Source organism: Podarcis bocagei (assembly GCF_964188305.1).
Source record: "Podarcis bocagei genome assembly, chromosome: 11".
Taxonomy (NCBI): domain Eukaryota; kingdom Metazoa; phylum Chordata; class Lepidosauria; order Squamata; family Lacertidae; genus Podarcis; species Podarcis bocagei.
Window position 1 is genome coordinate 37358324 of NC_138136.1, and position 21506 is coordinate 37379829.

General features: G+C 41.7%; 2 protein-coding genes and 1 long non-coding RNA gene across 5 annotated transcripts in view; 1 reads left to right on the forward strand and 2 right to left on the reverse strand.

Annotated features, from left to right (window-relative positions):
• ARSB (arylsulfatase B) overlaps positions 1-6335 on the reverse strand; it is a 73544-nt gene extending 67209 nt beyond the window's left edge. Inside the window, exon 1 of one of the 2 annotated variants that reach the window (XM_081212934.1) lies at positions 5542-6335. In XM_081212934.1, coding sequence (XP_081069060.1) covers positions 5542-6057 — 516 coding nt within the window. In that variant the 5' untranslated portion in view covers positions 6058-6335. The remainder of the gene's footprint in view (positions 1-5541) is intronic. The other variant, XM_081212933.1, reaches the window with a different exon arrangement.
• On the forward strand, positions 233-8897 carry LOC308597468. Its single transcript, XR_014013015.1, has 2 exons — positions 233-848; positions 8088-8897. It is a non-coding gene; the product is annotated as an uncharacterized lncRNA (long non-coding RNA).
• The window catches only part of DMGDH (dimethylglycine dehydrogenase), a 44671-nt gene continuing 29959 nt past the window's right edge, over positions 6795-21506 (reverse strand). For both annotated transcript variants that reach the window (XM_081212745.1, XM_081212744.1), the window contains exons 15-16: positions 13342-13476; positions 6795-11807 (exon numbers count right to left, since the gene is read on the reverse strand). In XM_081212745.1, the coding sequence (XP_081068871.1) occupies positions 11592-11807; positions 13342-13476 (351 nt within the window). In that variant the 3' untranslated portion in view covers positions 6795-11591. The remainder of the gene's footprint in view (positions 11808-13341; positions 13477-21506) is intronic.

Consider the following 21506-nt stretch of genomic DNA (forward strand, 5'->3'; position numbering starts at 1 on the left):
GCTCCCATGAAAGAACAAAAAGAGAGCCTTGTTGATTAAGCCAAATGTCTATCTAGCCGAGCCTCCCATTCTCACTGTGGCCACCCAGATGCTCATGGGAAGAATATTCAGCTATAAAGCATCCAGCTCATATGATGTGAGAGGCTAACACCAGGCAGAGTGAGGGTGGGGGCCACCCCAAAGGGAAGACACCAAATGGATCTGTCTCTTTGGGGACATCACAAGGTTTTGTTGACCTGTTGTTTTAAGCTAGACTTATATAAAAATATGAAGTTGTATAACTCCACATTTTTCTGCACCCTCCTAGCTTATATGAGTTGTGTAGAATTTTTATTATCTGCTGGTGGGGAAACTAGTGGAAGGAGAATGGAAATTGCTTCATGTTCCAGGTGAGGACCTGTTGCCATTGATCTCTTTCCTCTGGGTGGGAGAAAGGAGGGAAATGAGTGCTGTATGCCAGGTTTGTAGCACATTTCTATTCTTTCTTCTTTGCGCTCTGGCTATTATAATATGGGTTTCATGCATATTTTGTCTGCTGGCTTCAGGAAGATAGAATTGGTTTCTACCCCCAGGGAGAGCCTGTTGGTAGAATCTGCCCTTCTGTGTGAGAGACAGGAATTAAATGTGCACATCATAGGTGAGCAAGATTAGGAGGTTTTTTTTCTGTTTCATGCTGCAGGGCTGATTGGTGTTGCTAATATACAGTGGTACCTCGGGTTACATACACTTCAGGCTACAGACTCCGCTAACCCAGAAATAGTACCTTGGGTTAAGAACTTTGCTTCAGGATGACAACAGAAATCATGCGGTGGCGGTGGGAGGCCCCATTAGCTAAAGTGGTGCTTCAGGTTAAGAACAGTTTCAGGTTAAGAACGAACCTCCAGAACAAATTAAGTACTTAACCCGAGGTACCACTGTATATATATCCAACATGACTGTTTTATTTTGTGGTTTTTGCTATTTTATATCATTTTTATTCTGTTACTGCATTTATTGTATTTTTTTGCCTATTTCTTTTATATTAGCCTATTTCTTTTATATTTCTTTTATATTATATTTCTTTTATATTTGTTCTTGTTGTGAGCCAGTTTGAGCTCAGCTTGGCTTTTGGAAAAGCAGCATGCAAATACAGTGGTACCTCGGGTTACATACGCTTCAGGTTACATACACTTTAGGTTACACACTCCGCTAACCCAGAAATAGTATCTCGGGTTAAGAACTTTGCTTCAGGATGAGAACAGAAATTGTGCTCCGGCGGCATGGCAGCAGCAGGAGGCCCCATTAGCTAAAGTGGTGCTTCAGGTTAAGAACAGTTTCTATGGCAACGGAGAGGTCAAAGTTGCCATGAGTTCCAAGAAAAACAAACATGGAGTCCAGCACGCTTCCCTTTGCGCAGCTCTTATGTCTGTCCGTGCTGATCCAAAGATCCTTCCTGCCTCTGCCTCTTGCCGGTAGCAGAGTAAACACAGCAGCGAAGCAATTGCAGCATGTGGGTAATAAATTCAGACACAAAGGCGTTCCTTATCTTGTTAGCCTTTAATCATGAAGTAAAACAGCTCTCTTAAATCTCTCCGGGCGACAACGCACACATCTTGCGTCCTCTCTCCGCAAAAGCGAAACCAGACTGAACACTTAGCGTCAAACCACTCCCTAAGTGTTTCTAACCACGCCTCAGGAAAGAGACGTCACACTGAACTCCTTAACCCTGTGAGTTCTGAAACCAATAACAGTTTCAGGTTAAGAACAGACCTCTGGAACGAATTAAGTACTTAACCCGAGGTACCACTGTATTAAAGTGGGAACTGGATGTAACAGGTCTCTCCCCAACTGTGATTCCTTGCAAATGTTCAGAGGCCTCATGCTTCAAAGAGTGGATGTAGAACACAGAACATCCTTGTGAAGAAACCACTACCCTATACTTAAAACAGAAGAGGAAATAAAATTGCCCTCTGGGTCACCATTAGGAAATATGAGATGACCACCTTTCATTTCAGCTGGGGAGCAAATCAGGGAGGTGAGCTGCGCCCTCCAGGGCCTCTTCCAGATATACCAGCTCTCCTTCCCTTGCTATCATAGCAATTGGCCACTAGTTACTGTTACAAAAGCAGAAGTCTAAGACATCTCCACACATCATGAAATAACTGGGTCACCAAAGCCCAGTCAGGATGGAATAGGCTGGGATCACAGCAGGGGCAGATGAAGATCAAAGGGCCAGAAGAAGACATGGTCCAAGGCAAGAAATCTGTATTGTTCCCAGCCTAATTAGGGAATCCAAGGAAGCTGAAGCAAAGGGTATGTAGAATCAGCCATGCCCCTATTGATTTCTCAGGTCACCCGGTCATGACTGGTGAAAAATGCTGCATATCCAGTATCAGGAACCATATGGCTGCTGCAGAACATTTCCCCAAATGTCCCAGTAGCAGAGTCTCTGATGGCTTACAAGGTCTTAGCAAAACAGCTCCTATCTAGAAAATATTTTGTTTTTAAAACCTACTGAAATAGGAAAAATGCAGGAGTAGATAAGGAGAACATCTGGTCAAATATTTAGCCTCTGGCTATGATCTTCTTCAAAGGCTGTAAAGAGTGATTAACCGCAGGGAGAAAAGCAAAGTAGGTTATGGATCACAGATAAAACAAAACACAATTTGTGAAAGGCCTATATCTAAAAGAAATAACTGCATAATGAATTGAGCAAATGAGTTTTAAAAAGAGAAACATGTATTACATTCATTCCTTTATGAAAATAACAGTTAGGCACCTGTACTAAGAATGGTGAATTATATCTACCAAAGATCAGGGGGAGAGGGGGGAAGGAAGTGGCTTTGTGGTTAGTCTTGAAGATGGGGACACTGCTGGCCCTTTCACGACATGTCTGCAAAACCCTTTGCAGGGGTGGGGGACTCGTACTGTGTCCCTGAGTTGCAATATTAACAAAGTAAGAGAAATATTTGAGAAATAGCAACTTAGTACTCATGAATACATTTTTTAAAAAGCAATGTTGTATCTCATGTTAACTATTACCTGTTCCTGTATCTGCTACTTGGATCTGAATTTGCAGCTGCAAAGCAACTGGATAACCCTTGCAAATAATAATAATAATCCTTGATGTTTGGGCTAATAAACCCCAAAAGTTGGGGGGAAAGGAATAGAAGCTCCACAGCAGAGAGAGTTGCAAGTAGTAAAGATTGTGCATGCATCTACCTACCAATCAGATGCCAACATGTAGCTACATTGACTGTTGGAGACTTTCCAGCGTTTCAGACAGGGAACTCACTCAGTCCTGACTAGAAATACCGGGGACTGAACTTGGACTATTCTGCAAGCAGAGCAGATGCTCTAATATTGAGCTACAGGCCCATCCTAAGCTATAGAGCTTTCCAGAGTGTGAAAGAGATGGGGCATAGTCTCAAATTGGTCATTGATGAATGAATTAACTGCACGTAGCATACAGAGTCCTAACTATGAACAACTCTATTGTCATAAGAAATCAAAGGCTACAATCCTTCTTCCTTTGTGTGTCCCATCTGTCAATCCATATAGCTAATGCTGCCAGGACAATATGTTTGGAGAAGGCAGGGGGCTGGAATCGACCTCCTTCAAATGACTTAATCAGGCTTATGTTCTCAATTTATAGGTGGGTTTGAAATCTTGTATAAGGAAGGGTGTGCTTTAAACAATATTCATTGCCCTGTTTTGCACATAACACCAGGGCATGGTTTATTAAACCATGGCACAGCATTATGTGTGAACACTGCCCAGCAGCTGAACTTTGTTTTGTCTATTAACTACAAAACCATGATCTGAAACCACAGTTATTGGCTCATAGCTTAGTTTCTTTTAAACATGGCAAACTGAGCACTTTTCCTTAACCAAAATTTTTATGACCACCCAAGCTCACCAAACTACAAGGCAAACTACAAAGGCAGGAGCTGGAAAACTGGCTAACAGTAGCAGCTGGAAAACAAACCAAACTTCGAAGACTTTTGGTTTGTTTGATAATCTGTGGGGCAACTCATGGTTTGTAAAACAAAGCAGGGCTTCAGCATGGTTTATCATTACGTCCAAATGAAGCCACCTCTGATTGGTGGCAGCTTTTCGCCGTCCCAGCTAGGGGGCTTTCACATCAGTTGCTTCCTGATTCTTTTAACTAAAGAAGGCAGGGATTGAACCTGGGACCTTGTGGATGCAAAGCATGCCCTCTGCCGCTTAACTAAAGTTCCTCCTCACTGCTGCTAAAGAATGAGATCCAGTCCCAGAACTAATTCTCCAGGTTGCCTAACAACAGCTTGAATAGTGTCCAGCCTGTGGTAGGACTAGCTAACAGTAGCATCTGCTTGTGTAAGCAGTTTCCGTTGCCAGCAGGATAAGGTAAAGGAGTGTGAGTGTTGCAGCACTTTAGAATTCAATCGGTTTGCTACAATATGGGCTTCTGCAAGAAATACCACCAGTTGCACCATTTCTTTTGCTTTCTCCCTGCACCCCTGCCCCAAATCCAAACACCAGGCTTCCTAGCGGAGTGATTGGCACACATCCACTTTATGAGATTATCCCAGAATCATAGGCAGCAGGAAACACCCACAAATAGAAAGTCAGTTGGATCTGAGGCAGCCACTGAAACTTGAGGAGAGAAGGCTAAGTTTTAATCAGCTGTTTCCTTTCTCAGCTCTGCTGATAAAATGTTTCATTCATGATGCTGACATGCAAACCGAAAGGAGCTTTGTGGCTCCTCCTTTCCTTAAAAATATATGTTGTTCACTGGAAAACACTGCTTGCTGATATGCAAAAATAAAGTATATTCATTATTACACGTTGCTTTCCCTAACAGATTACAGACGTTTACAAAAGACACAATCCTGACCTCTTACTGAAATGCATATTAAACAGCCACTAGAGGTCTCCCCAAACCAGATAATCTATTCCTATGGTATCTTTGCACTAGGAAAACAATACAGTACTAGGAATTCGTCGTGCATTTTTGCAAGATATATCATTGGGCTAAGGTTTGCAGGGCATACGGGCCGGAAGGGGAATATTGACCCTCTCAATGTTAAGAGCTAATAAGTTTTAGAACAACGGGCAAAGAAAGCTAGAAATACGTTGCCCAGAAATACAACCCCCAAACCTCAACCTTATTTCATATGTTCAGTCAGCTCTGACAGGAAACAGACGTGACTCTTTTTGATTGTAGCTCGTCACGTTGCTGGACAGACACAAACACACGTAACGCGCTACACGAGTGAAGAGCTCTCATGATTTGGGCGTGACTTTCAAATCAGAAAAAAAATACATATCCCTGATAATTAAGATGGGTTAATACGCAAAGACCTCAGCAGTTCCTAAGTTTTAGAAACCACTCATTCGAACTGCAACCGCGAGGGCTAGAAAGTTAGGCTTAGATTCTCACAGGAATCCACCGACGGCAAGGGAGAGATGCCGGGCGGGAAGACAGAAGCACCTCAGCCACAGTTTCTACACGTCCCTCCCTCAGTCTCTAAGCCCTTCGCGTGGGCAGGTCCAATCCCGCCGCGTTTTCCCGCCTACCTGGTACCTGCCGGTGAGCAGCTGGCTGCGCGACGGGGTGCACAGCGGCTGCGTGTAATAGCTCTCCAGGCGCACGCCGCCCGCCCCCAGCGCGTCCAGGGTCGGGGTGCGGATCTCGGAGCCGTGCCAGCCGACGTCGCCCCAGCCCAGGTCGTCGGCCAACACGAAGACCAAGTTGACGGGACGCCGAGGCGCAGCGCTCGGGCACGTGCGCGCCAAGCACAGCAGCAGCAGCAGCAGCCCCGGGGGCGAGCAGCGCCCGAACACCAACCGCTGGAGCATCCCTAAGTCCTCCGCCAGCCCCAGCAGGAACTCACAGGGCAGGAAGGGCACAGGGACCTGCAAGTCTGCCTCCGAGGGCAAGTGGCCCGCCCACCCTGGAGGAAGCCAATCAGAGTCATCTCCGCCCCTCCGGAGCGAAATGAAACAGGAACCACCAGCCTGCCCGTCTCCCTCTCCTTCCCCAGCCTGCGTCTGTCCAGAGGGCATAAAGAAGTACAGAGCAGTACTGTACATGGTCCGGGGTTAGGGGTGGAAGGGGATGCCCCAGGGAAGACCTGCTGCTGCAGCACCAGCTGCCTCATCCTTCTGGTGCCTTCCCTAGGCTTACGATATTGTTTCATTCTCTTAATTGTGCTGGTTAAAATGTGCATCTCATAAATGGGCTTCCTTTAGTAATGTTTTATTTTGAAATCTTGTAAGGGAATGTTTCAGCTGAAGTGCAAGAGCCATAAAAAAGAAATAATCTGGTAAAAAATGGAAATATTAAAGCAGAACACAGCAGTATTATTCTATGAACGGCCCAATCCTTTGACTTAGCCCAGGGGTCAGCAATCTTTTTTTGGGGGGGGGGGATGAATGAATTCCTATGCCCCACAAATAACCCAGAGATGCATTTTAAATAAAAGCACACATTCTATTCATGTAAAAATACACTAATTCCCGGACCGTCTGCGGGCCGGATTTAGAAGGCGATTGGGCCAGATCCAGCCCCCCCGGGCCTTAGTTTGCCTACCCATGCCTTAGGCACTGTGCTGAGCTGCAGTGAGTTAAGATTACAGGCCCTACTGGAAACCATGACTGTTATCTGATGGCTGGGAGCCCAAGGTTACTAGGACAGTTAAAGGCAAAACCTGTAATTCAGGCTTAGGTAAATCTAGTGACTCCAAATGGGTGAAGGAGGGAAGCTGTAACTTAAGAACTCTTACAAGTGTGCTCCGGACATCCTGAACCCATGCTGAGAACAGCAGAAATGGAAGAATAACAAGGTTTATTATTGTAGAAAACACTAAACTAACAGGTGCTTGCCTTATATGGATCTGGTGTTTATAAAGCTGGCTTAGAAGCATAGGAATCTTACTTTATTATTTCTATTCTGTTTTACATCGCATGGGGAAAGAAAATCTCTAAGCAGTTTACAGCACATCATACAACATCAAATACAAATATTACAAAATACTAGAAAAGAACATTGCAAATAACAATCATACACAAAAATGTAATAAAGATCCACATTTAAAGCAGCACCATTAACAGTGAAACAAAATATCAACATCAGTAAACATTATAAGTAAAAAATCAAAGACAAAAGTACGATCAGAATTCACATATTAAAGATCATTTGCTAAGCAAAATAACTAAGGAGGCAGCTGGGCCTAAACTTTCTTTCACAATAGCATCTCCCAAAAATAGCACACTCCCACATGCAAATCTCACTCTCAACCATTCCCACCAACCACACCCTTAACACACTTTATTTCCAACCAACCACTTGTCACAAAGTGAATTTCTCATTTGTGAAGAATCTATGGCAGCATTAAACATTTTGAGACCCAGATCATTTGCCTACCTCCACCCACATCAGTACAATGCCAAAGAAACAGCAACACAGCCACTTCCTTCTTGCCTTACTATTTACTGATTCAGTCATTTGCTTATAGGGAACTTTTTGGAAGCAAAAAATATTATTTCAATTACCACCTAATAATGCATTGCTCGTTTTCTTCTACTAGATTGATAAATTCATCAATACAAACTTAAAGGGGGTGGCAACCTCCAAGTGCCCTCTGGGGTACTTTCTTCAGGGTTGACTCCACCACCCACCCAATAGTCTGCCAAACTGCAGCAGCACTTTTATCTGATCTGTGGGCAAGTCTGTTAGCTGCAGCAATTTTCACTCTCCTCCTCCAGACCAAGGACAAGATGTATTTTCCCTTCACATTTCAGCTAATTTGTATGCTTGTCTATGTTCCCTCTCTTTCATTTAACAATCGGTTATATCACAGCCCAATTATCAGAACCTGAAATATCCTATGCTACTTCAGGCAACCATCTTAACAATGTAAGTCTCACTGTACAGTGGTACCTCAGGTTACATACACTTCAGGTTACAGACGCTTCAGGTTACAGACTCCGCTAACCCAGAAATAGTATCTCGGATTAAGAACTTTGCTTCAGGATGAGAACAGAAATCGTGCTCTGGCGATGCGGTGGCAGCAGGAGGCCCCATTAGCTAAAGTGGTGTTTCAGGTTAAGAACAGTTTCAGGTTAAGAACAGACCTCCAGAACGAATTAAGTTCTTAACCCGAGGTACCACTGTATACATTAGCAGGCAACATGTGGACACTGAGGGTTACCAACTGGATTTTATTTTGTTGTGAGTTTTAAAAGGATAACAAGGATAGAAGTCTTCTACTAGTGAAAAAAAAACCAGCAGGAGGCCAAGAACATTCTCCCTATAGGACTGCTTCGAATCAGGTAAGAAAAAGGATGTACAGTGGTACCTCCGGTTACAAACACTTTGGGTTACAGACTCCGCTAACCGGAAGTAGTACCTCGGGTTAATTATTTCTAGAGTATCATTTAGGTGGCAATCCTAGCTTATCCTAAAGACAATCCGACTCCACCAACTCTTAGAACATGTAGTCCTCAGTCTTGCTCTTCAAGTCTGAGCTACTTGCATTTACTGTAGAATGCTCTAGCAGTCTGGGGCCTTATTGTATTGTACAGTATATAAAAATAATTATTTGTGGGGTTAGCTGTGCTGCCCAGTGTAACTCTTCTAACTGAAATATTTGTAACTTAAACCAGGCATAGGCAAACTCGGCCCTCCAGATGTTTTGAGACTACAATTCCAATCATCCCTGACCACTGGTCCTGTTAGCTAGTGATGATGGGAGTTTGCCTATGCCTGACTTAAACTTTAGGAAACCAGTTAAGAAAAAAAAGTAAGGTCTCTCTGCATTTTCTTGCTTTAACTTGTGTCAGTTAGTGTGCAACAAGTTAAGTAATCTAGGCATGTCAACAGCATTTCTCAAGGATAACTGTTAGAGCTACCTTTCTTACAAAACCACTGAATTACAATCTCCATCTGCTTAAAAAATTGGCGACATGAAAACATGAAGAAGGGCTTATAAAAAACTATATTGCTTTGAAAGGAAAAAGTGTATGAATTTTAATAATGCAAGGAACAAAAATATATGATATTCATCAGGAATTGCAAACGTGTATGAACTTACATTTTATGATTATTCAGCGAGTGAAATCACACCAATAAATAATTAATATAAAAGGCCTGATCTATTCTAGTCACAAACATATCCTTAATTACGGTATATTGTCCCCTTTTAAGAGGCTTTAATTGTAAACTGCTTTGGGAGCCAATCCTGACATGTTATAGATATAATAAATAAATTATAATCTGTAAAGGACTCCACAAAGCACAGGCTTAAATCTGGGGTAGGGTGTGCATGCGTACCTCCCGTAGTAGCATCTATGCAAAGTGCTGTGTGCAAGCTACTCATGCTCCAAGAGCAAGTAGCGCACTCATGTGGTGTAGTAAAGACCAGTACCACCATAACAACCTTCTCCAACATTGTGCCCTCCAGATGTTTTGCACTAAAAGTCCCATCAACCCCAGGCCACATGGCCATATTCTAGAGGGCAGCAGGTTGGGGATGACTACACTATGGGAGGGATCTATCTATCTATCTATCTATCTATCTATCTATCTATCTATGGACCTTCCTTTCCACATAACGGCTGGACAAGCACCTAGCTGCAAGGGGTAGGCGGAGAGATAAAAGTGTCCCTTTGTTCACAGTTTTACAAATGAGTTCTATAGGTAATGAGGCAGGAGAGAAATTGTGCCCTGTGTTTATATATTTTTGTTTCTACATGAAATATGCTTAATTCTAATCATTTTTAACATCTAAAAGAATGTATTGGCAAACTAAGATGTAAAAAGTGATTGATTACAAACAATGTCATCTTAAAAAAATAAAATCAGATCCTGTCATGGTTGAAGAAAACAGGCCAAATAATATAAAATGTAAGAGAATAATTTTGAAATGGATTTTTCTCTCTCACTCCAGCTAGCACTATGGGCAATCCTGTCAGCTTCTATATTTTATTGCGACCTGCTTTGTAAACAGATACTCAGATCTGTACAATGTAATGTCAGCTTGCATTAAATCATTGGCAATAATAGGTGCTCATTATTCAAACTGTGTTTCTACTGGCATGTCTTATTTATGCGTCAGCTTCTTTACTGAAGGACTTAGATGTATCAGTTTCTGTGGAAGATTCTGCACTTTTGAGCAATTTTTGTTTAAGTGACCTTTAAATAGGACAATGAAAATTTAGTGTTGAATAGTGTGAGCAGGGACACAGAATTGTTTTAAGTTAGCATTAGCATTAGGTTTATGAAAAGGAAAAATTATGGCTTAAGAATGAAATTAATCAATGTTTTATGGATTTGGTATCCGGCACAGGCTATTCAACCAAGGCAGATATATTTTTCTGGAAGGGCTAGCCCACCAGCCATGAAGTTTCAAATGAGAGATTTGTGTTGTACAGGTGTTCAAAGAAACACAGAAACACACACACACACACACACACACACACAGACACACACACACAGAGAGATTCCCTATTTTCTGATATAAATCACCATCTAGAGTGTACCTAGGAATCTAGACCCCTGTGGTGTCATTGGTTTTATCTCCAATTCACTTTCCCAATTTCCTTTTTTAAAAAAAATAGCCCAAATGGTGTGGACCAACTACTGTAGCTCTTTTGCAAATAGGGATGGAGGAATCTGTCGATTTTAGTTTCACTATTTCTCATCCCCCCTATTTTAAATTTAGCTCTATGACTTCCACATCGATTCACCATTTTTCATATGTCCCCTAGAAGATTCAACAGTAATTTATTGTGAATTTCTCCTAATGTATACATATGTGTATGCAATTTTGCCTAATACAGTATGCACAATTTGGCAAAGCAATTTCCCCTAATATAATGCATTTTTGTATGTTATTCTCACAGATATATGCATTTTTATACACACTTAACTTTAGTATATGCATTTTTATACACACGATTTGGTTGGGGAAAAATGCCCCCAAAATTGGAGAATTATGAATTTCAAATGATAGCTATCTTTTGGTTTGTGCAGTGTTTCAGAAAGTGCAAATGAGATAAGTTCACCTTTAAATAGAAACTGAATTGAATTTCTCCCCCATCCTTATATGCAATGCAAGTTCAAAAATCATTGGGAGGTAAAACTGTCTTCTAAGTAAATTTCTGTTTGGTTACCTAGACCCTTGCTTCAGATATGGAACTTATTTCACCACTGTGCCAACCTAGCTAGGAGGCTCTCACTGCTTTCAAATTCCCATCAATTCATGGGCTTATAGCCTCAGTATTTTGTTCTCCTTTGTGATCAGACCATTATTTCTATAAAGATTTGCCACATGCTCTGTAGCCCAGGACTCCTGCCACTTGCTCAATCATACTGCAACAATCCCATTTTTTTACAACATACTCAAGACTGTTGCTGCTGCTATTTACTGACTTGGTGTACATTATTTGCAAGAACTAATGTGTATAAGTAACAGTGGTTTCTTAAATTGTTCCTTATTCTTAATGATTAGTAAACATAAAGTATTATTTTGTTGCATATTTCATGTGTAATTTGCATTCAACTCAAATGAAATATGCTAATCAAGTATTGACTCTTAATATTGAGGAATTAAACGCCTGCCTGTTTATATTTTAGCACTTCCACCCTTCTTCTGAAGCCGTGTTCTTGTTGGCTCAGTCATAACCAATGGCTCCTGGATAATAGTTGCTTGATAATTTTTGCCTAGTAGTTCAACTTCCAGTTTCTGTCCAACTTTACTGAGTTCCACAGGGACATATGCAAAAGCCAGACTCTGCTGAGTGCTGTAGCTGTAACATCCAGATGTGGTGTTGCCAATAACCTGAAAAATTACCCAAATATCACAAAGGTTTTAGTGTATGGAAGCCTACACAGTTGATGTAGGTTGTATTATTCAATAAAACAGTCAGCATGTTAGAAAATCAAACACATGACTGCACGTTACATAGTTATCTTGTCTGCTTTAACCAAAAAAAGGCTAGGAGCATCTCAACATAGAGAATAATTTGTGCCCTGGAAAAAGATACTGCACATGCATCACCTGTTCTTGAGTAGCAACATAGCTCGACCGCTGCATACAAACCTACCCTACAAACTTACACTGAAGCATAAAAATATATCACATTCCTCAAGTAATAAATACAGTTTTTAGAATATTCCCCACTCTAAAGAAATAACTTTCATTTATATAAATGAAAGCTACTGATATGGACACATGCAGATGGATCTAAAAAGTGACTCAATATTGTAATAAATTTTCCATTTCTAATTTCTGAGAGATATTAAATTAAATCATACTTAGAGTAGACCCACTGAAACCACTTGAGTTATTAAAGTCCATTGATCTGAATGCATCTCAAAGTATTAATTCTCTTTGGAAATTTGACACCTGAAGGTGGCACAATCTTGGTGTGAACACAGCTCTTCAACCTTTTTGGACCTGGAGCCCTCCTTTAACCCAAAAATGCAACTGAGGACCCACTTTTTAATTTTTTTACCATACATTTGTATGAAGGTAGTGCTGCTATTGTGACCTGTGACCTACTTAGGTCAGGATGTGTTTTCTCCCTGCTTTCCTGTTTCCTCCCAGCCTCTCTCTCCCTCCTGAATTATAAGATGTGTCCAGTTTCAGCAGGCTGTCTTATCTTGTCTGCCTGAAAGCTGGGTGGACTGGAGTCCTGATTCTGTTTCAAAGTAGGGGGGGAGCACAGAGTACATCAGGACAGTCCTCATCAGTCCTTTACTTTAGAGAGCCAGTGTAGTGTAGTGGTTAAGAGCGGTGGACTCGTAATCTGGTGAACCGGGTTCGATTCCCTGCTCCTCCACATGTAGCTGCTGGGTGACCTTGGGCTAGTCACACTTCTCTGAAGTCTCTCAGCCTCATTCACTTCACAGAGTGTTTGTTGTGGGGGAGGAAGGGAAAAGGAGAATGTTAGCCGCTTTGAGACTCCTTAGGGCAGTGATAAAGCAGGATATCAAATCCAGACTTTTCTTCCACTTCTTCTTTACATAATCTTTGGGTCCAAGGTGCTTAGAGCTCTGAGTATTAACACTAGAACTTTGAACCTGGCCCAGTAGCAAATTCCTTTTGTTGTGAGAAGCCCAGCAGAGGACTGTGAGAACTGCCACTGGTAGAAATTGCAAAGGGATGGCATTTTTTAATCTGTTATAGCAAAAATAAAAACATATGTCATTGCACATGTGTGTATTTCCTTGCGCAAACATATGCTGGTGTTTGCAACCCTTTTTAAACTGTGTGCAAACTATCTTTTGTTCATTTTGAAATATGGATGGGAGCACAATATGTTCTAGAAAACTTTGCTTCAGTTTTTTGAAACAAAATCTATGCTACGTGCCTTGTTATTATACCAGACACTTTCATTTCCCTCTGGATCAACATTATCCGTTTCCAAGGTGAGATACACAAGTTGCCGTTCAAGCCCCTTTTCTTTAATCTGCTTCAGTGCTTGCTTTCCTATGAAGTCTGCTGGCTGGGAAAGAAAGATAATGATGATAAATGATTAGTCAGGCTCTGTGACAGGGTTATGGATGCAAGCATTTAAATTTGCCTTCACTTGTTTTTCCATCCATTATTAAGCTTTAGATAAAAGTACAAATTAAATTAAACCATTGGGCTTCTTGAATGTTATTTCATCTTGCTCACAATGTGGGTATGTTCAGTTATTTTACCTCATATTTGTCTACATTTGTAACCTTTAAGCGCTATACATTCTGATTATATAGCTTTAAAAATATTATACTGAAAAGGGCTCAAGCTTCCTCTTGGCTACTTACATGGGGAAGTAACAGCAGAGACATTTATAGAAAACTATTGCAAGAAAACCCACATCCCCTTCCCCACCTACCGATCCCACAAAAGATAGCAACAACAGACATTTATCTGGTAAACTACTTTGTGCATTCCAAAGCTATTGGGGTAGCTCATGCAGAAAACCCCAGGCTTTGCCTGAGGTATCTCTCTCAAGTTAAAAAGACGTGAGGTAAGGGTTGTGGGAAAGACTCTTGCATGTGTGTATGAACTACTGACAACTAGACCAAAAATCTGAGGTTATGTGCACATTAACTCACTGGTAATGAAGGAAGGTGAGGACAGGTGACCTAGGCCTAAAGTCATCCCCCCCCCCAAAGCAGGCTCAAAGCTTCTCAAAGCTTTTCAAAATCATTTTCTCAGCAGCTAAGCATCTGCTCATTTGCTCTGCTGTTGCAAGGCAAAACGTTACTTTTTATCAGTACAAGAAGGCTTCAAAAAGCTAATGAATAGGCTCTGTTCAAAGCAGGCCTGAGAAATGTGAAACAGTTAAGTCAGCTATGATTAAGTGGGCACAGGACATTGGTTATAACATTATGTTTGCTGACTGGGAACAGTTGTGGACCACTGGCATAAAATTTACGGCATGTAATGCCTTAAAGGAAAATATTATGAAAATGATCTATAGATGGTACATGACCCCAGTCAAGGTAGCAAAAATCTACCATTTGCCCGATAATAAGTGTTGGAAATGCAAAGAAACTGAAGGTACTTTTTACCACCTTTGGTGGACGCGCCCGAAGATTAAGGCTTTCTGGGAAATGATATATAATGAAATGAAAAAGGTGCTTAAATGTACTTTCCCTAAGAAACCAGAGGCCTTTCTCTTGGGCATTGTCGGCCAAATGGTGCCAAAGAAAGATAGAAATTTTTTTATGTACGCCACCACAGCAGCAAGAATACTCATCGCAAAGCATTGGAAGACACAAGATCTACCCACTCTGGAAGATTGGCAGATGAAGGTGATAGACTATATGGGACTGGCTGAAATGACCTGCAGAATTCGTGATCAGGGGAAAGAGACGGCGGAAGAAGACTGGAAGAAATTTAAAACTTATCTTAAGAAACATTGTAAAATTAATGATAGTTAAAATGTCGAGGTTTTAGGGGGGGAAAAGGGGGTTTACAGCTGTAAAAGATTAAGTAAAAGAAAAGAATAAGGGATAAATCAGATAAAATTAAGTGTTAGGATTTGCTGAAATAATTTTGGAAATTGGGATGCAGAAAGGGGAGGTTTGGGGAAGTCAACGAAGTAAGGTGTATGAAAAAAGGATATGAAATTATACATGTTTGTTTGTTTGTTTGTTTGTTTGTTTGTATGTGTCTATAAAAAATGTTTTGTAAAACCAATAAAATTTTTATAAAACAAAACAAAGCAGGCCTGAGAAATGAATCTTATCTCATTCGGTTGCAACATCTTGGACATGCTGAACCACCAGGGCTCCTCGACCCCTTGGCTCTCACCCCCCTTTCCTGGGAAGGGTGCCAAGAGTCCAATAGTCCCAAGACAGCTTTCTGTTCATGCTCAGAAGAACTCATGGGCAGGACTCCTGAGGGAGGAGAAAGGGGAGGGAACTAGAAGGGGAATATATACTCTGTGCAGATGACTGTGAACTCGTGCATGCTTTTTGTGAGTTATCACACTTGCTCCTTCTACCAGTTCATGGATGGTAGAAATAAAGCTTTTTCTCTGAAACTGTTCCTTGAGTGTCTGTTGACTCCCACTTCCCTTTCCCGGGCGCAATATTTTTCCCACCCAAGGGCAAAGCCTCATAAGGCTACAGTAGCACAAAATCCAGAACCATTCATGTTTGTTTTCAACATGCTGATTTCAATCAAGATTGATTCTAGATCCTGCCACCTACTTAGGGTGGGTGGAGTTACTTGATAAGCGTTTCAAAACCATCACCTTGCTTAGGTTAGGCACGCCGTTTTCTCTCTGCACGTTCCCCAGGAGAAGGAAGTTGTGATTGTGCTTTTGGTGTACACCCATCCACAACTTCATTGGTCAGGTATGGATACACCCCACCACCACCACCACCACCACCATTGCTGGGACCACCTACATATTACTTGGGGTAATACAGAAGCAACCTGCAGTGAGCCTTTATTTTCAGAATGAAACCAGTTTCTCAAGAAGCACTTTTCAGGGGCAAAATATGCAACAGATCTAGATAGTGTGTGTATGAAGAGAAAACAAAGAATTTCAACTGATAATAGAATAGAATGCTGTGTGTATACAGAACTGCAAGGGTGCTACATTGGCTGCAGTAGCTGAGTATCAGCAAACAGGCTTACTTAGGCCTATCCAACCCTGGCCTCAAGCTTGGCCCCTGTGTCTGCTATCAGTAGCAGCAGTAGAGACAAATCAACAATTCATGCCTCCTCTGGAATCAACCTTCAGTCACACTTGTTTAGATTCTGCCCTTGCCTCTGAGTCTTTCCTGTTTCTGGTTCCTCATAGCTTCATATGCTTGCCCTGGCCTTAACCTTTCTGGTATGGACCATGCCTGCCCACGTTCAGGTTGGCACCTGTTAAGAGCAGCCCCCTGCTGAAGCCTGACAGAAGGCCTGAACTAAAATCTGTCAGGCAGCCTTTTTTAGCTTGCTAGGCTTTCAGGAGGCGGGTAAGGGGGAAATCCCTCTTTGTCTTTTTGTTGTTGCTTTTTGATGGTTTCAGTGGTGATGGTAAATATGTTTCCTTCTGGTACTAGATGCTAGAATTAATCGGGGAGCACTTACTCCAATTTAGTTTCTGGATGATGCGATTTGTCTATGTGATGACCTTTGAAGCCAAACTAGAGCAAGAGCAATGCTTACTATTTGGAATGTTCTGTCTAAAACAAACGAACAAACAGACAGACAGACAGACAGACAAACAAACAAACAAACAGATAGAGAGATATGCCGGTGAAGTTCTCCAAGCTAGTCTTGAAAATAAACTTCAGGGGCTTTTAAAGCTGACCTTAATATGAAAAGTGAGCTTTACAACTCCCAACACTCTACTCAGGTTTGGATTAAATACTCCCTGTCCGTATCCACCACTCTGTCCCACACCCAAGAACACTTTAAGCTAGAAGCTGGGAAGAAGCAGTAGAAATACATAAATCTTCCTTCTCTTCTTGCCAGCACCCCAGTGCTGGGCACATGGAGTGGGGGAGAATTTTGCCTGCAATTCCTTGCAACCTGGCATGCTATTACTTGTAGTTGTGACAGGGCAAAAGAGAACATGGGAGGAATGTGGGAAGCCTTCTTAATCTTAGTTCAAAATATGCTTCTACTGCTGTTATTGCCATTGCCCAGTTTCAATATAAGAAAAGGAAACAGAGTATGTGTTTTTTGGCATGCAGCAAAACCGCACACAGAGTGGCTCAGGATATGTACGCAGGTTTTCCTGAAAAATGCTGCAGACAGTTGATGTGGCTGGGACAATCCTAAGTGGCCTGACTCCACCTCTCTCAAGCAAGTCAGTACTGAACTTTCCTGCAACGTCCCTCAAGCCCAGAAAACAATATGCAGGGGGGGGGCCCTCTGGTCTGCAGACCTAATTAGCCAGCCAGGTTTCTCATTTGGCTTGTAAGGCCACTTTACAGGTGTGGGTCAGGTAAGGGTGGGGCTCAGCCAAAACAGTTGTTTGCAGGTACCTGCAAAGTCCCAAGGCTGCAGAAAATAACGTTCTAAAAGGGGTTTCTGAAGATCTGGCAATCAGCTGATTTGTCAAATCTTCAGAAGCACGGCTCAAAGCACTGCACAAATAGTGTTTTGAGAGTCTTTGCCTTTTGGGGCAAAATAGGATCTGTTGGCCTGTCATACTTGGTCCACAAGCAGTGGAGGAAATAACAATCTGGTCTGCCAGGCTAGAAAGTTTCCTTATCCATGTTTTAAACACATGTTGCCCTTCTACTTGCCAATTAATTTGCTAGCAATTAAACCAGAACACTATGCTATTGCAATCCATGTGCCACTTCTCCTACTCACACTTGTGAGCAGGCATGGGCAGCATGCTGCTTGAACAGGCACAATTTATTTCTTGTCCTTAGTGTCTCCTTTTCCTTTGCTGTCCTCTCCATATACCATGAATGTATTAATAGAGGTAGAGAGAAGATGAGAGACAATGAAGGGCAAACCAAAACACGAGCCACCAGAGAGATAGCAGTGCAGACAATACCCTTATAGAAAATGGCAATCAGGCTTTGCCAATTAAAAGCAGTAATCCATAGTACACCAGATGATATAAATTGAGTGCGCTATTGCTTTTGGTTGACTCCAGTTATTTCCAGGAGATACAATGGAAAGGGGGGACGGGGCGGAAATCATAGATGTGAATCTGACAATTTACATTTGTTGGCTCTTGGCATTTCTTATCTGCAGCCAGTAGTTCTGTGCATTGCTTCTCCATGTTCTAGTGAAACTGTCCTTAAAAGAAGCCCATGCATTTGAATACTTCCAAGCTCCCCCACGCTTACTCTTCAACATTATTCACTTGACTCCCATAAATCCATCATTTATAAATGGAAAACACAGTTTGCATGAAGGTTAATGCAGCAGTCATAATTGGAGCCTTGAGTATGACCTGGTAACAGATGTGAATTGCTTTAATGGGTCACTTCTAGATTAATTGCATGGAAGGTAGTTAACTCCTGTGAATATATAAACAGGGCAACAGCTAGAGTAATTCTGATTTGCTTTAGCCTTTAAAAAAAAAATACCCTCACAAATTAATTTGTGAAAGAAAATTTCATCTGTGTTGTATTTAGTTCTAAGAAAGAAAAGAATGGTTCAAACCACATTTACTAGATATTATACAACAGCTAAATCAATGATCAGGAAATCATTTTAGTTTATGTGCTGTATTTTTTCTGAAATAGTTGTTTAGTGAAGACAAAGAAGCATGTTTATATTACAATACGAAAAAAGAGCTTTTAGGATATTTCCTTTCCTATTGACAGTAAAGGAGAATCATAGCTTTAATTAATATACTTTCTCTATGTATTTCTTTTACTGAATTTCTTTATGTTTGCACATTCCACTGTGGAGGTTCTGGATTTTTGCTATACTGTATGGTAGGATAATGTTCCAAAAATTGTTTTGTAATAGTTTTTACCACTGTAGCCAGTGCTTTTTCTAAAAATTTTTTTTATGGGTACTCTCATTTTGACTCAATAAATAACCATTTTATAGTTCAAATCCGGAAAAATAAATACAGTAAATGGACAAAGGTACAAAGATTCACAAAATGTTTAGGGGTATGCGTACCCCTGCGTACCCTCAGAAAAAAGCACTGACTATAGCAAATGAAACTATACAACTTAAACTAAAATAATGTTCACCCCAACCTCCTTCATTCACTTTAAAATCATGCATGAGGAACTAATATCGCAGCATAGGGAAATGATTCATATGTCATGTTATTTCCAGAAGGAAAATGTGTTAGTGTGCTATAGTTCAGTCCACATGTGCAGTATCAGTGGAGAGACTCTTCATGCATGAATTCAACAAAGGGCAATAAAAGTGGAGCAAAGAAACAAGTACTGTACAAAATTGCAATCCTGCAGGAGCTTCTCTTGCACAAGGGACAAACAGTACTAGAAGAGTACTTGTGCTCAACTCCCATTACTTTCAATAAAGCTCATGTATGATAAAGGCTGGCTTTCCAGTTGCACAGGGAGCCTTTCCTTATGCCCATATGCTGGAGGGGAGGTGTCACAGAAAACATGCCACATATGCAACTTGTGATAGAACTCCTCCTAGCCATCTTTCTCAGATTCAACTGAAATGATTTTTTTAAAGGGCGAGCAATCTCCCTCTTGAGGATCCAGCTAGTGTTTTCCTAGCCTGCCCATCCCTACATACTCTCTTTGCTATAACATTATGTAACATAGGTAAAGGTAAAGGGACCCCTGACCATTAGGTCCAGTCGTGGCCGACTCTGGGGTTGCGGCGCTCATCTCGCTTTATTGGCTGAGGGAGCCGGCGTACAGCTTCCGGGTCATGTGGCCAGCATGACTAAGCTACTTCTGGAGAACCAGAGCAGCACACGGAAACGCCGTTTACCTTCCCACCAGAGCGGTACCTATTTATCTACTTGCACTTCGACGTGCTTTCGAACTGCTAGGTTGGCAGGAGATTATGTAACATAAGTTGAAGTAAATTAGTGCAAGATTTCTCTGGACCCAGTGTTAGCTGCTGGTTGATGGGATTAGGAAGAAAACTTACCTGGGCCCAGTACTGGCAGAACTGATCATAGAGTTTTTGCAACCCTGTGAAGTATATATTCTTGTTGCCCCTGCATGGGAGGTTTGTTGTTTTCTGTTTTCACAACTTTGACATATCTATCAAAGGGTGCTCAGGTAGGATCCTTAAAAGTGAAGGAGTTGCAGTGGGCTCCTGCAGGCACAAGCTATTCCATCTCAAGGGTGGCGACAGAATTGTGCCCTAATGGTGGCAGGGCAGTAGCCACTTAAACACAGTAGTCACCTGTAGCTGCTTCCTGACTTCTGAAGACTCAGCAGCCTGGGCTGAGGCAAACATCATTGCAAGTCATGAGTTGTCAAAAATAGGACCACTTGTCTCTTAAGCTGTACCCCACAAGAGTTGTGGCCATTATAAATACTCTTTGTGGGATAAAGGTCTCTTGCTTACTTGTGTGTAGGTTCACGCACATACGCGCACACACACACCATACCTCCTAAGTGCCCTGGAAAAACAGGACATCCCAGTTTTTTTGCATAAGATCTCAACGACCATTTTGGGTGCCATGCTCTAGTGCTGCACTCTCACCCTGAAAAAAACACTTTTTCAGGGCAAGGGTGAGGTGCGGATCATGTGACTCACCTAGGACTACATCCCAGAAGACACACATTCTAGTTTGGTGCTTGAAAAGTTGGCTAGTATGACACCCCTCTCTGACTTTTGTATGGCTAGAATGGGGCCTACATATCCTTTTGATTCTGGCAACTCTGAGCCCTGGCCTGTGGTCCCTTCCTGGTATGCTTCCCACGAGAAAATGTGACCCTCAAACTGATAAAACTCCACACCTCTGCTCTATGCCCTAAAAGGCTACCTAAACAGTAATGGAGCCAAAAGCAACAAATAATATAAACAACCTATTTTGGCTGAAATATTTTTTTGGACTAAAATCTAATCCTTAAGTAAACAATATAACATTTCAAAATACCAAGACACCTTCAATACACACATAAATCACTGTCATGGTTGTAACTGTATGGATTTTGGCACCAATCCACACACTTGCATTCTGATTTCCAGTTCACTTTCACAAATAATGCACATAAGCAAACTGATGTCCACTTGTACACCCACAGGTTGTAATGTCCAATCACTCAGCTAAATGTAGAGACGGCATACTTTGCTCAATGTGTCAACCACTTTCTGTGGGGCTTGGAAAACTGAGTTTGCCACAATAGCATTTTATAAAATTAAGGCTTGGTGGTGGGCTCAACAATTTGCTGAATAAGTGCTTCTTCTGTTGGTAGCATTGCACTTCTTTCCCTTTCTGAATGGAGCAAATGAACAGAATATGAATTAAATGTGTCTTCCTGGTAGGTTCATACATCAGGTGTGTAAGACACTTCAAATCAGGTGGACATCAGGTATGTATGAGACAGGAGATGGAGACTTTTAACAGGTCTTCCAGTCTTGGAAGCTAGCTTGTGGTATCATGCCTCAAGG